The 14,132-nt window shown below is 42.7% G+C and overlaps 1 protein-coding gene across 1 annotated transcript in view; it reads left to right on the forward strand.

Moving 5' to 3' along the window:
* Positions 1–10,412, forward strand: part of SP140 (SP140 nuclear body protein) — a 72,515-nt gene extending 62,103 nt beyond the window's left edge. The window contains exons 21-28 of the mRNA XM_032857446.1: positions 1,082–1,224; positions 2,385–2,432; positions 5,258–5,299; positions 7,502–7,617; positions 8,309–8,414; positions 8,745–8,822; positions 9,021–9,164; positions 9,954–10,412. Coding sequence (XP_032713337.1) covers positions 1,082–1,224; positions 2,385–2,432; positions 5,258–5,299; positions 7,502–7,617; positions 8,309–8,414; positions 8,745–8,822; positions 9,021–9,164; positions 9,954–10,061 — 785 coding nt within the window. The 3' untranslated portion in view covers positions 10,062–10,412. The remainder of the gene's footprint in view (positions 1–1,081; positions 1,225–2,384; positions 2,433–5,257; positions 5,300–7,501; positions 7,618–8,308; positions 8,415–8,744; positions 8,823–9,020; positions 9,165–9,953) is intronic.
* Positions 10,413–14,132: the final 3,720 nt, after the last annotated feature.

Below are 14,132 nucleotides of genomic sequence, written 5' to 3' on the forward strand. Positions count from 1 at the left end.
TGCTATTCACTTATCATGATGTTTTTGAGGTTCATCCATGTGTTAGCATGTATTGGTGCTCCATTTTTTTCCCAAATAATATATTTCATACGGTGTGAATACACCATATACATCATTCATTCATCAGTTTGGGTTGTTTCTACTCTTTGGCTATTATGGATAATGCTGCTTTGAATATTCATGTGTGAGTTTTTGTGGGAACAAATGTTTTCCATTCTTTTGGTTATATACCCAGGAGTGGAACTGGTGGATCATATGCTTAATCTACATTTAACTTACTGAGAAAGCACCAAAATGTTTTCCACAGCGGCTGCACTATTTCACACTCCCACCAACAATGTCTGAGAGCCCAAATTTTTCTACATCCTTGTCAATGCTTGTTATTGTCTGATTTCTTTTTTATATTGTCTGATTTTTTAAATATGACCATCCCAGTGGGTATGAAGCGGTATCTCATGATATTTTTGATTTGCATTTCCCCAATGATTGAGAAATGCTGTTTAGCACATGATTATCTTTTATGCATAGCTTAATTTTCCACTGGGTAACATTTCATAATTATTTTTAATATCAGCTATCCATGATTTCAGGGAAGGGAAAAGCTCTGCTTAATAATGCCATTGCACTGGATTTTAAAAAATGTAATAAAGGCTCCAGATGTCAGGTGATACCATTCTAAGTTCAGTCTCAACCTGAGGTTCTTCCTTCACATTGTTCCAAAAGCTATTGGAGACTGGTCTGTTCTCTGTCCCCAGCAAATTGAGATCCTCTCACTCTTCAGGTTCATGTGCTTTTCCTTTGTAGATGATTTTGAAATACTTTTAAAAGGTTGATTTTGATGGTAATTATCACCTTTTATTGTACAAAGTTTTAAAGAAATGTTGCCCCAAGGCAGGAAATCTCCTTTAAGGTGTCTTACAGGCTATATTTGGTCATTCCAAAGGCTGAAAATGGAAGCTAGACTCTCCTGCTATAAATCTTGAGCCCAAATTGGGTGGTTCCAGATGCATTGTGGTGGGAGCTCATCATCTGAGTTCTGAAGACAAAGAGGACTGAGGCTCAACTTACTCTGGTCTTACAGGAGTCTTGGTGAGGTGTATACAGAGTGAGGATGGAAGATGGTTCACCCCTAAGCAATTTGAAGTCAAAGGAGGCCACGAAAGATCAAAGAACTGGAGGATGAGTGTGCGTTGTGGTGGGAGGCCCCTACGATGGCTAATGGAGGTATTCCAAGGACGGGAGTAGATGTGACTTTCCTTGTTGTACAGTCATTATTTGCTCACCAAATTTTTGTTGAGTTATAGCTAAAAATCTGATGCCCCTGAGTTTATCTGCTGACCCAGGGAGAGATGCCCCACATTCTTAACCTCCCTATAATGTTGCACATTAATGTTGTAAAGGGGCTCTGTCTGGATAGAGGCCAGAGCTTGAAGGAGGGAGAGGTCACTGTGACCCAAGTGCATGCAGAAAACTTCATGCACCGAAACAAGACTGTCTACAGTCAAACAAATAGAAAGAGGAGGCTCCAGAAAAAGAATGGCATAAAAACCAGAACCACAACAAAAGTAGCTCTGTGGGTTGGGGTAGACTGGCTGTGTATGATAAGGGGTGATCCATCAATGGGGGTTGTTTACGAAGGATTTAATGTCAGCCTAAGGAGTTTAAACTCGTAATATAGACAATGAAAAATCAGTGAGGTCTTTTGAGGCATGCAATGACATATTTAAAACAGTATTTCAGACAACGTTGGGGGCTTGAAATGATTTCAGTGTCTTTCAGGCCAAAGATACCTATATGCAACTTGCAATGCTCATATCAAATGTCTCCCTTCTCTGAATAGTCCCTGAATGACCTAGCCTGGTCCTCCATTCCCTGGACTCCATGAGCCCACTACTAAGACCTTTATTATACTGTTTTATATTTATCCTTCCATGCATTCTCTTTTTCTTTCAAGATACCACTAGGGTTTGTCCATCTTTGTGTGTCCAAGATTGTCCAGAATGTCTGATACCCAGTACGCATGGGATAAATGTGTGTTGATTGAATAGTCCTGGTGTATGGATTCAGCATGAGTGGCATTGGTGAGAATGGAAAACAAGAGAGAGGTGTCAAAGAGATGAAGGAAAACCTCTTAAAACTTAGGAAAAAAGACAAGAGAAAGGAAAAATGTTCTAAAGATGATTTTCCAATGCTTGAAATTCTAACCACTGATTGAATTCTAGAAGTACAGCTGAGAAGAGGGAGATATTTTTTCACTTAACCACCCTGGCTTTGATCTGGCAGTGGGACATCCATGTAGAAATATATGGGAGGAGTCTGGAAGTGCCAGACTTACAAAATAGAAACATAGGCTAGCCACAAACTTGGATCTTTTTATCTTTCAGAAAGGACTTCTACATAATCCTCCAAGAAAATATTTCAGGAGAAGAAAGGTGATTATTAGTCACTTTTTATAAGTTCTCATCACATAACTGATATTATATGCACAATTATTTATAGTATTCAATTGGATAATTATAATTCATCTTCCTCCATCCCCCGCCCCCTTTTTGGGGGGGGCATGTGACTTCAGAGTTGCTACTTCGAAGATTATGCTGTATAAAAGGCAAGATCTTCTTTGAATGATAAATCATTTGAGGTAGAGATGATAAGGAGTCATCAAAACAGACCTCATATATATGTTTTAACTGTAGGTGCAGATGTTGTAAGGGTGTCAAAGTTGTAAAAGCAAACATGATTATGCAATACAAAAAAAAATTCATAATAAGATAGGGTTGGGGCCCCTAGATGTCTCAGTCAGTTGAGCATCTGGGTCTTGATCTCAGTTCAGGTCACAATCTCAGGGTCCTGGGATTGAGCCACATGTTAGGCTCCCCACTCAGCAGGTGGTCTGTTTGTCTCTCTCTCCCTCTGCCTCTCCCCCTGCTCATGCACTCTATCTCTGTCTCTTAAATGAATAAATAAATCTTAGGGGGAAAAGGGTGGTACAGGGTCATATTCAACTCAAATACAGATTTTTTAAATCATCGTTACTATTGTCCAACTTTAATGAAATCTAATGGTGATTTCATTAAATGATTCAGACAACCCCTTTCTAGCAGATAGTCCATTCTGGGACATAGACAAAACCAAATCATTTCATGAGATAGGAAACAAAAGGCATATTTCCTTTTCTAATTCATTTCATCCCTTTTCACCTTTCATTAAAAAGTACTCACAGACCTTTTTTTCTCAGGGGAAATTACTTGCCTTACTTGAGGATGGTGCTGTTGGGAAGGAACTTCTTGGGAGATTGATGTATCATATGGGAGGGGCAGATCTGGAAAATTGTTTACTGTGAGGCTACCCTTTTGGCTACATTGGCGGCGGGGGGGCATGTAGAGACTTCTTTTCTATCTGAGAAAATGGTTTTTTCCTCTATAGAAGAAGTCTATGTAGACAACAAATAAACAGGTTAAGTGTAGTGTAGATTCCAAGGTGATGGATATTCCAAGATCGAGTATGAACAAGAACTTGAGAAAGAGGGGGAGAAGAGAAGTGTCATTCTCACATACTTCAAGTAAGAATGGCCATCTAAGACATTCATAGACTTCTAAGATAGGCCATGCCTAGCTGGCCAATGAAACTTCATCTTCCACTGGGAATGTGATTTTCTGATGTTCTGGATCATTCAAACTTTCAGTCCTTGGAACATTGCATCCACTGGATTTCCTAAAGGGAAACTATTATTTGATCAGTTTAGTATATTAAAGACCAGCATCTGTATCATTTCCCAGATGTCAAGAGTTACTCTGTTTGGGGCACCTGGCTGGCTCATTCAGTAGAGCATGTGAGTCTTGATCTAAGGATCATGAGTTCAAGCCCCATGTTGGTCATACTGCTTACTTAAAAAATAAAATTAAAATAAACTTTAAAAAATAAGATAAAATAGTCAGATTACTCTTGTCAACTGACAACTTCTTATCGACAGGATCTACCCTTATCTATAGGTGCAATACTTTTCTACAACAAGCTTCAGCTGCCTCTATATCTTGCGTCTCTCCTCTCTTAACCTTTTGCGTCTCTCCACGTCTCTCTCCAGAATGGAAGATCTTACAATCCATTATTATCCCTATGGTCCTCTGTGCCTCCCAGAATCTCTTTTGCTGTTGGAGCCCCTTGGCTTTCAGAAACTTCAGTATCACTCTTGATATCACATGATAGCTTATTGGCTCCTGACAAGGGCCACTAATATCTTTTGGTGACAGTTGCAGTGTTGCAAAATAATATATTCCTCCAGTATATTGTATGCTAATATTTCTTAAGAGATAGCAAGTAATCTCTTTTCCTAAGCTAAGTAATAGTCACTTATTTACTCATTCAACATATAATTGTCAAGCCCATACTAAATATCTAGTGGTCATTAAAGTTGATTGAAACAATATTCCTGACCTCAAGGATTATTTCAACCTCAAATTCTAACCTGGGGAGGGGTGGGAGATTTTAGATCACCCAGAGAGACAGGCAATGACTGGACACTTCTCACGTCATTGTCCCATGGATCACGCTTGTCTATGACTACTATGCTCTGGGCTGGAGATAAAAACCACATTACAGAGGGAAGGATGCCTGGTCATTCTATTGAATATGCAAAAGCACTGTAAGTTTAGTGAGTGATAATCAATTACCTCTGAAAAGTCTCCCAGCTGACATCTTTTTGGGAGGAGAGAGAAGGATGATCTTCTGGAAGAAAAGCTGCCACAATGGGGACCTTGGGCACATTTTATCTTTGAGGCTGTGCCCTAAGAGGACTGCAAAAGTCAGTGCAATTCTCTGGTATGTTTCCATGGATTCCAGGACTCTGGGTCCTGTGGTCACTGGGGGCTGTTGATGATGAGTTCTCAACCTGATTCTCCCAATGCAACTCTTCCTGGTGGGATGATACTTTCTAAGTAGAGAAAAATGCCTGAGGGTTCTTCAAAATAGGAGAACCAGTGGAGTTTCTCCAACTCCATCTGTGGAAACCAGGGCTGGACTCCCTGCCTGGTTTTATAAAGGTCTACCTTGGGTCAGAAATCCAGGAAATTGAGTTTGCATTGGGTCAAACAGTGGTATTGTGGTGCTTTTTATTCTCCAAGTAGATATATAGGTCCATACAAAAAGTATGAAATAATGGGTAGACTGTGGCTTGAATTCCTGCACAGATAGCTGTTAAATAAGGGATGGGTGCAATCCTTGTATTCAATATTGTCATTCAATCTTTCTCTCTTTTCAACAGACAATACCAAAGCCTCAAGACAACATCTTGGTTGACCCTTATGTAAGTACTATACCTCTAACCCCAGAATAATCGAGGCCTTGTTCCTCTATGCACTGTTATTGCTGTGTTTCCTTGAAGCATGCTCACAATCAGTTGGAATGTGTCGCTGTGTGTGACGAGTGGAGAAGAGCAGATGCGGCACCCATACCAGGGAGGTGGTTCTGGAGTTGGTGTCCCTGTGTGAAAATATTTTTCCTATTTTCCTATTTCCTATTTCCTTCCTGTTTCCTCATTTCCCCTTGAAAGTGAGTGTAGGAGGCAGAGCTTTAGACCACTGGGGTCTCTAGAACCAGGGCCTAAAGTGGTAATAGCTAGAGCTGGCCAGCAGATTAGGGTTAAGGAGCAAATTTGGGAGAATAGCATTTTAAATAAGGCAATAGGGGAGGAAAGGAAAATCACAAACATCCACTCCAAGGTACAGGCAGAGCTAAGATCCACCAGAAGGAACAGGCTTGGCCAAACTGGTGATGATTCCAGGGGGTAGACCCTATTGTGAGTCCTGCAGAGAAGTGCATGCAGGGCAAGTGGCCTTTTTTGGAGGCCATGTCTCCAGTCTTGAGGGAGCCATCAAGGTGCTAATGTGGTGAGGGCTGAAACCATCACCACATAGCCAATCACAGGGTGGTCCCATATGGCTACCTGCTATAATTTCTGTCAAAATTATGGGTGACTGCTCTCTCTATGCTAAATCATACTTTGATTCCTTTCATTGCATCAAAATAAACTTTTGAAGCAGAGTCATCTTTGTACAACTCCAGGGGGCAGCTCTCACAGAGGATATCAAGCAGTAAGATTGACACAGGACATCCAACAGAGGAGGGGTATTCGGATGGGTTTGTATACACTATACCTTCAGAGCAATCCCTCAACAAGATTTAGATCTTATCCACATTGATTTTGACACTTGGCCAACTGAGGGAGTCTTCAATCATCTAAACAGCCCTCAATTCCAGTGTTGTGTGGCTTGTTTGGGATAGACATAGACCCTCACCCCTGTTCATAATCTTTCCAGGGGTAGATACTATGGGCCATTCCAACATTGACTTATAATATCCCCAAGCCTAATAACCAGGCTAAATCTCAACTTGGGTTAACTCAACATTGAATCACTTGAGGACCTTTGAAAAATAACATTGCCTAGATTCCACTCTGAAATTCTGATTTATTCAATCTAGGCTATGTTTTGGACATTAGGATTGTTTAAAAGTCCCAAATGATTCTGATGCACAAATTACCCATTTTATGAATTTAAAAAGAACACCAATGGCTGTGCCCACCCAGACCAATTGATTCAGTATCTCTGGTATTGGGACCAGGATTTTAGAATTTTACATAATCTTCCTGGATGAGTTTAGTGTGCAGCTGGACTAAGAAACAAACAGATGTATCTGTTAGGAAGTATACAAATGGCAGATTCTTAAACACTGGCTGAATTTGTTATTTCATTGTCCTTCTGGGGAGAGTGGTCATCACTTCCTAGAGACTGATGATAGTAATCTATGAGTGCCTGCACTGATGAGAAGAAAAATGGCCCCACAGCTTCATGCCAGAGCAGTCTCAGCCCCAGTGGAGATATCCTTGAGGATCCCCTGGAACATTGAATGGGAGAATTTGGCTAGATGTTCATTGGGGTTAGCACCTCCTCATACATGGCCATTCTTAAAAACAAAAGAAATAACCAGAACCCAATTCATCCAACATAAGTATTTTCACCCCAAATCCCAAAACACGACTCAAAATATTGTTAATGAGTGTCTTTTCATCTTTTATCACTTTCCACATTAAGGGGTTTATGCTATCTTATTAAATTCTCAAAATTTCATCTTTCCATAAATCTGTCTTCCTTGTGGTATAGGCAAATACATTTAACACTTTCTCTTGGGAACTTGTTTTATCTGCAAAGTAATAACAGTATTCAGATTCCTGTAAAACCATCTTCTTGTTTTGCTGCTAGTCTTTCTGTGTTAGATACTCTGGTTTTATAGGGAGGACTTTCTGGCATGACACACAGGCACCTCCTCCCAAGTGTCACTGAAGAAGGTAACTTTTTTTGAAGCCTCCACCCCATGGTGCTCCTTCATACCTCAGGGAGAAGCTAGATGTGTCCAGGCAGGTTCGCACAAAGGTCTCAAATTCTAGATTCCCATAGCAGTGGTCTGTCGGTATCTCACCAGGGACCTGGACATTTTTTTCACCTTCTAGCTGGGAAACTCTGACATGTGTGAGACGTGCCGGAACGGAGGAAAGCTGTTCTGCTGTGATACTTGTTCGAGATCTTTTCATGAGTACTGTCACATCCCACCTGTGGAAACCGAGAGGTTTGTGAGATAAAGTCCCCTGGCCCCGATTAGGAAGCCTTCCCCCCGCAATAGGAGGAACCTATGTGTCAAAGCAGAGAAAGAGCAGGGTCGGATGTTGGGGTCCAGTAGTATGGTCCAGAGAGATGTTTAAAGACACTGGCAGGGAATAATACTGTTCTTTGCTGAGGCTGGGATGCTGAGGCTTGTGGTGGTTGCATCCCTTGCCTTCATACTGCTACTGTCCCTTCAAGGAGTTTTCCAGCCTAGGCCCCTATTCACAAAGAAGGGAACATCAACTGTTTGCATTTTGTGCTTTTTCAGAAAAGGCAGAAAACGTTGTCTGGTTCCTGCATTTTACCAAGGGCTCAATGGGCTGATAGAAACCTGGGTCACCAGTGGTTAAGGCCCAGTTTTGACACTTGGGTGTGACAGGCAGGGTATCTTGTGCTCCTAGCAGCTCTGCCAGGGGAAGGAGAGCACACCACTCACCCTGACACCACCCTCCATGCACTGAGTCTTCTGGTACCACTGTAGATGGGAAGAGGGTTGTAGGCTTAAGTTCTGGTTGGGGGTCTTGGAGACTCTGGGACACCCCTTAATCTCCCAGCTGTGTCCATCAGCCATGCCTGAAAGGAGGATAGTGGTAGCCATTGGAACAGGGTCTTTTTTCAGGGCCCTGGCCCTTGTCCACTCGTGCCCAACCTCTTAGGAGCCCATGGAGTTGCACCATCTGCAGGATGGAGTCTTTCGGAAGGCAGCCATGTCACGGGGAATCTGAGGTCCTGGAGAGACAGATGCAGCCTGAGGAGCAGTTGGTGAGTTGGGTGAAAACCCCAAGCCTTCTCCTTATCCTGTACATGTGAGAAGTCCAACAGGTGGGGGGGGGAAGGGCGCCCCAAAGGAGTCTGTTTATCCAAGCCATGTCTCAACCATGCTGAAATCATACCAGAACTTGATTGTGGAAGAAATAACTCAGTTATTACATGTCTGTTTCCAAGAGCCAAACATGTTTGGGGAAACTTCCAGATCACTGGTGTGAGTCACATCTCTGCCTGGGCATGTGTATAGGTTTAATGTCTCCAAACAGCCCCCCCACCCCCACCCTGACCAAATGACTTTTTATTCACAGCCTTCCTCTTTTGCAGAAATGTGAGTTCCTCCTCTTGAAGGTTTATTGCCATTCAGAGAGCTCATTTTTTTCGAAGATCCCATATTATTACTATGTAAGTAGTAACAACCAACCACACTTCCAGGCCACTGTGATGTTCCGGGCCCTTCACACAGGCGCCGGAGGGATTTGTGATCTGAATCCCATGAGACAGAGAGCATGAGCCACCATTATCTGTACCTTGTGTTTCTGCTGGATTTGGGGACATTGAACTATGCCAGTAACTCTTCCATTGATATTTTTTTCTTACCAGATTAGAGAGGTTTCTCAAAACCTGAAGGAACCCATGTGGTTGGACAAAATCAAGAAGAAGTTGAATAAACATGGTTATCGCCAAGTAGGGGAGTTCGTGCAGGACATGCGTCTCATCTTTCAGAACCACAGGGTGTCTTACAAGGTACAGGCTCTCCCTGCCTTCATTTCATTTTTTTTTTTCCTTTGAGTCACTCTGCCCTCATAGTCTGGTGCCTGGAAAATTTTACATTTCCCTCACCTTACAACAAGCCCGCACAAGGAAGGGTTCTGGAAGGGAGTGACTTTTCTAATTCAGGACGTAAGCTCACCATAGCAGGGTAAGAGTGAGTCAGAGGCTGTTTCTGCAACCAGAACCCCAGGCCCCTGAGAGCTCATTCCCTTGCTCCAACGTGACAGGTGTCCCCAAAGAACAGTGGAGTCCTGCCCGCTTCAAACACAAGGAGAGAATTGCATCTTAAAGTTATGTCGTCCTTCTTATCTCTCCCCAGATAAACTCACTGGAAACTCTTAGAAGTCCCAATTTCAGACTCCTTTGCATGTGAGTGGAGTATGTAGTCTTACAGGGTCACCAGAGAGGACTAGAAGTCCTCTAGGACTAGAAGGAGATGGCTGATTGTAGTTAGACTACTAGCTCTTTGATGGTTGCAAGGAACATAGATGACTTTTCTAAGTCTCACTAAAATAAACAACCCAAACCAAATAAGTCAAAGTCTCAGGTAAGCAATGATTTCCCATCCCTGTCTGTTTAATGAGAAGTAATTGTGCATTTAGGAAACAACAGTTACTCTTAGCTGCATGAATTTTAAAGTGTCACCTGGTTAATGTAACTTAGGTGTTTAAGCAAGGTCTTCAAACTTCTTGATTGCAAGGTGTCTAATAACACTGACAATGAGGATTGTTATTTTTGTCCTTATAATTTTTTTCTTTACAGTACAATGACTTTGGCCTAATGGGACTTAGACTGGAAGAAAAATTCGAGAGGAAATTCAAGGAAGTGTTTGCTATTGAAGAAACAAATGAGAGCAGTTCACAGGCATAGTGGAGGGTGTTGGTATCCTGGAAAATTCCCTTTTGGGGCAGAAATTTCATCTCCCATCCACTGTGAGGATTGGCTGCGGATGCCTCCTCTCCCCAAAATATCGTGTTCTGCCAGTGCCAGCTTCATCTGGAGTTAACACCTCTTGGACCTGGGAGCTGGCCCCCCAGCCCCAAGGTGGGACCAATGTCTGGTGTGATTCATGCTCATGCATTCCCCAGAAGATCAAGCTAGAGCTAGTCTCCAGCTGGGACCATATCCATGCTTGGTTTTTCCCACCATGCCATCCTTCTTCCCTCTCCCTTCTTCTCCTGAAAAACTTCTCATAATAAATCACTTACTTAAGAGACTTTATCTCAGCCTCTGCTTCCAGGGAACCCAACTTCAGGTAACTGTCCCAGCAAATGGGCCTTAAGGATAGAGTTCTGATGTTGGATCACTGCTTAGCCAGATGGTGACAAGCAGAATGTTGATAGTTCCTGGGATGTTATAACAGTGCCATTGCCCAAACTTTCACCTGTAGGAAACTGGATGAGCTCCAGGGGAAGAGGCACACCAGCTGATATGATGGCCTGACATTTATGAAAAGAGAAATAGTAAAACTAAGAACCATGGGGGTTTTTTTAAACATTTTTAAAATTTATTTTCAGCATAACAGTATTCATTGTTTTTGTACCACACCCAGTGCTCCATGCAATCCGTGCCCTCTCTAATACCCACCACCTGGTTCCCCCAACCTCTTCAAACCCTTCAGATTGTTTTTCAGAGTCCATAGTCTCTCATTGTTCACCTCCCCTTCCAATTTCCCCCAACTCCCTTCTCCTAACTCCCCATGTCCTCCATGTTATCTGTTATGTTCCACAAATAAGTGAAACCATATGATAATTGACTCTCTCTGCTTGACTTATTTCACTCAGCATAATCTCTTCCAGTCCCGTCCATGTTGCTACAAAAGTTGGGTATTCATCTCCAATGAAGACATACAAATGGCTATCAGACTCATGAAAAAATGTTCATCATCACTAGCCATCAGGGAGATTCAAATTAAAACCACATTGAGATATCACCTTACACCAGTTAGAATGGCCAAAATTAGCAAGACAGGAAACAACATGTGTTGGAGGGGATGTGGAGAAAGGGGAACCCTCTTACACTGTTGGTGGAAATCCAAGTTGGTGCAGCCTCTTTGGAGAACAGTGTGGAGATTCCTCAAGAAATTAAAAATAGAACTTCCCTATGACCCTGCAATTGCACTACTGGGTATTTACCCCAAGGATACAGATGTAGTGAAAAGAAGGGCCATCTGTACCCCAGTGTTTATAGCAGAACCATGGGTTTTGATGGTTATTGCTAAGTGCCTCTAATATGTTGAAAAGAATAAATGACAGGCTTAAATCTTTTAATCACCACCTAAACAGAGAGATCCTCATACGTGCAGCTGGAGAGTAGACAGTACGGAGGGCCTGACCCGAATTTTAAGAACAGTAAAACTTTAGAGAAGACTGAATTCTAAGCTCAGGATGGTCTCTAATGTCAGAGGGAGGGCACTAATGAAGAAGAAGTGAAGCCCTGGAACTCAGAAAGGGGCTCTCTAGGAAGATGTATATGAGAACTCTGAACTCCAGATCCCCCTGAACCCACTGGGCCTTCAGAAGAGAACTCCTGCCCCTACTTTGGAGACAGATCTTATCACCCCACTTCTTCCCTGAATGAGGACCCTGCAGAGTAGTCTCCACACGCCCTGACTGGGAATGTCCTGAGTACAGCTGCTAGGTGAAGAGAGCGTTTCTAGTCCAATGGCGCTATGGGACTGGCCAGTGTGTACCAGCAGGTGCCAGGGGATTGTGTCTGGGATTGGATCCTAAATGAAGAAAGGGGGATGCAAAACTGGAAAGAGGAGAATTGTTGATATGGGTGCACTCTGCTGTGCCACAGAGCTTCATTAGCCTGGCAAGGTGATGGTTCTACTGTGCTCCTGGGTGGCTCTTATAGGCTTGCTGTAAGGCAGGGTTCACACTAGACAAAACAGAAGTAGAGATATTGGACCTGCTGGGACAGATTATGGAAAGGGGGAGTCTAAATCAAAGTGAAATCGGCATGGCTCTGCTTTCTGCAGTTGGAAATCCCATCCTTCAGGTGACTGTTCCTCAGGAAGCCTCAGAGACGTTGACTTAACCAGGTGACAGTGCACTGCTGAGGGGGCACCAGCATTCTTGGGATGTTCAGCAGGGGCTACTCTCTGTTGGTTGGAAAAATGTAAGCATGTTTTACAGAACTGGATTCCCTAGTAGCAATGGAAATGAGTGGACAACAAAAGCAAAGGGCAGCATTTAACTGTCAGAGCAAGATGATGTAACTTCTGGAATGGAGAGCAAGGTTGGAATGACAGCCAGGGGGCCTGGTCCATGGATGTCTCTGGAGATAGCTAATAGGACATGGTGTTCTTATAGGAAGACAGATGGGTAGCCAACAAGGAGACTGCTTCATATATACCATCAAAAGTGATTAAAAATTGATGATCAGATAACTGAGTTCAGCTGCCCCAATGAAAAGTCAAGATCCCTTGCCCAGTTTCCAGGCCTGAGTCAATTCTTGGACCCAAAACCTGCTGATGGAAATGAGAACTGCAAATATACATGTAGTGATTTCTTCAATCTTCACCTAAAGGACCGATGTTCTTTTAATCTAGAACTATGTGTCAGAGAATGGAAAATACATAGATTTTTCAAAGATTATTGAATACAACATCTGATTTGATGCTACTCTAGGGAGGCAAAGCCCCAACACGATCCTTATTAGAGTGGAGTATATGGAAGTCAGGTAATATCCATGTCACAAGGGGTCCACTCAATCCTTAGAGCCACCCCAGGTCCTGAGCATATAATCAGGACACACATGAGAGTTGGATGAACTGGTCCTTTAACCTATAAAATGCCTTGTGAGATAATAATGACTGCCTTAAGAAATTCCCAGTGGAAGTCTGTGGAACTGAAATTTCCCATGGTGAAATAGTCAAGCCACTTGGTTCGTGGCTACTAGACTTGTAATCAAGGGGCACCTGGGTGGCTTACTCAGTTAAGCATCTAACTCTTGATTTCAGCTCAGGTCATGATCTCAGGGTCATGGAATCAAGACCCATGCTCAGTGTGGAGTCTGTTTAAGATTTTCTCTGTCTCTCCCTCTGCCCCTCCCAGCCTGCTTGCACGTGCTCTCTCTCTCTCTAAAACAACAACAACAACAACAACAACAATAATAATAATAATAGATAACTGTAATTAAGTTGTAGGACCAAGCCAGCTGTTGTTCTGGATGTGGTATCCTCATTAGAGCTGAGTAGTATGGCTTATGGTGTACACACTATGCAACTTTTACATGTGCTTTTAACGTACCTAGTAGGAAATAGGGTAAGAAGAAGTTCAGAAGTTCATGTTCACATAAACTGGACAGCAGTCCATATTTACAGTCTTGCCCTGGGACCATCTGAATTTTCCTGTTCTCTCTGTTAAAACATAGCTGGAAGGAACCTAGTCTGCCTGGTCACTAAAATACAGTACATTGGTCTGCTATAGCAATGACTGTATTAATCAGGGCTCTTCAGGGAAACAGAACCAAGAATCTCCACGACATGCCACCTGCAAGCCAGAGGCCCAGTAAAGAAGAGGTATAATTCCAGCCCAAGTCTGAAGGCCCAAGAACCAGAGGAAGAGATAATGTAAATCCCTGTCTAAGAGAGTAGAAAATCCAAGAGAGTAAGTGAAGTGAATCCAAGCTCAACTAAGCTGGCAGGCAGAGAATGAATTTCCCTTTCTCCCCTTTTTGTTCTATCCAAACCCTTAATGATGTGGCTGGTGCCCGCCCACACTGAGTGCACTGATTAAAATGCTGATCTTATCCAGAAACATCCTCAATGACATATTCAGGAATAATGTTTAAACAGGGTGTCCTCTGGTCCATCAAGCTGACACATAAAATTAACCATCACTATGACAGTATGTAAATTAGATCTGAGAAGCAGGAAGTGTTGTGTTCTGAAAGCCTTGTTGAATCACACTTACTTCAGATGGTGAGAGATAA

Source organism: Lontra canadensis, unplaced genomic scaffold, assembly GCF_010015895.1.
Source record: "Lontra canadensis isolate GAN:19392208 unplaced genomic scaffold, GSC_riverotter_1.0 scaffold13, whole genome shotgun sequence".
In the NCBI taxonomy this organism is placed as follows: Eukaryota; Metazoa; Chordata; class Mammalia; order Carnivora; family Mustelidae; genus Lontra; species Lontra canadensis.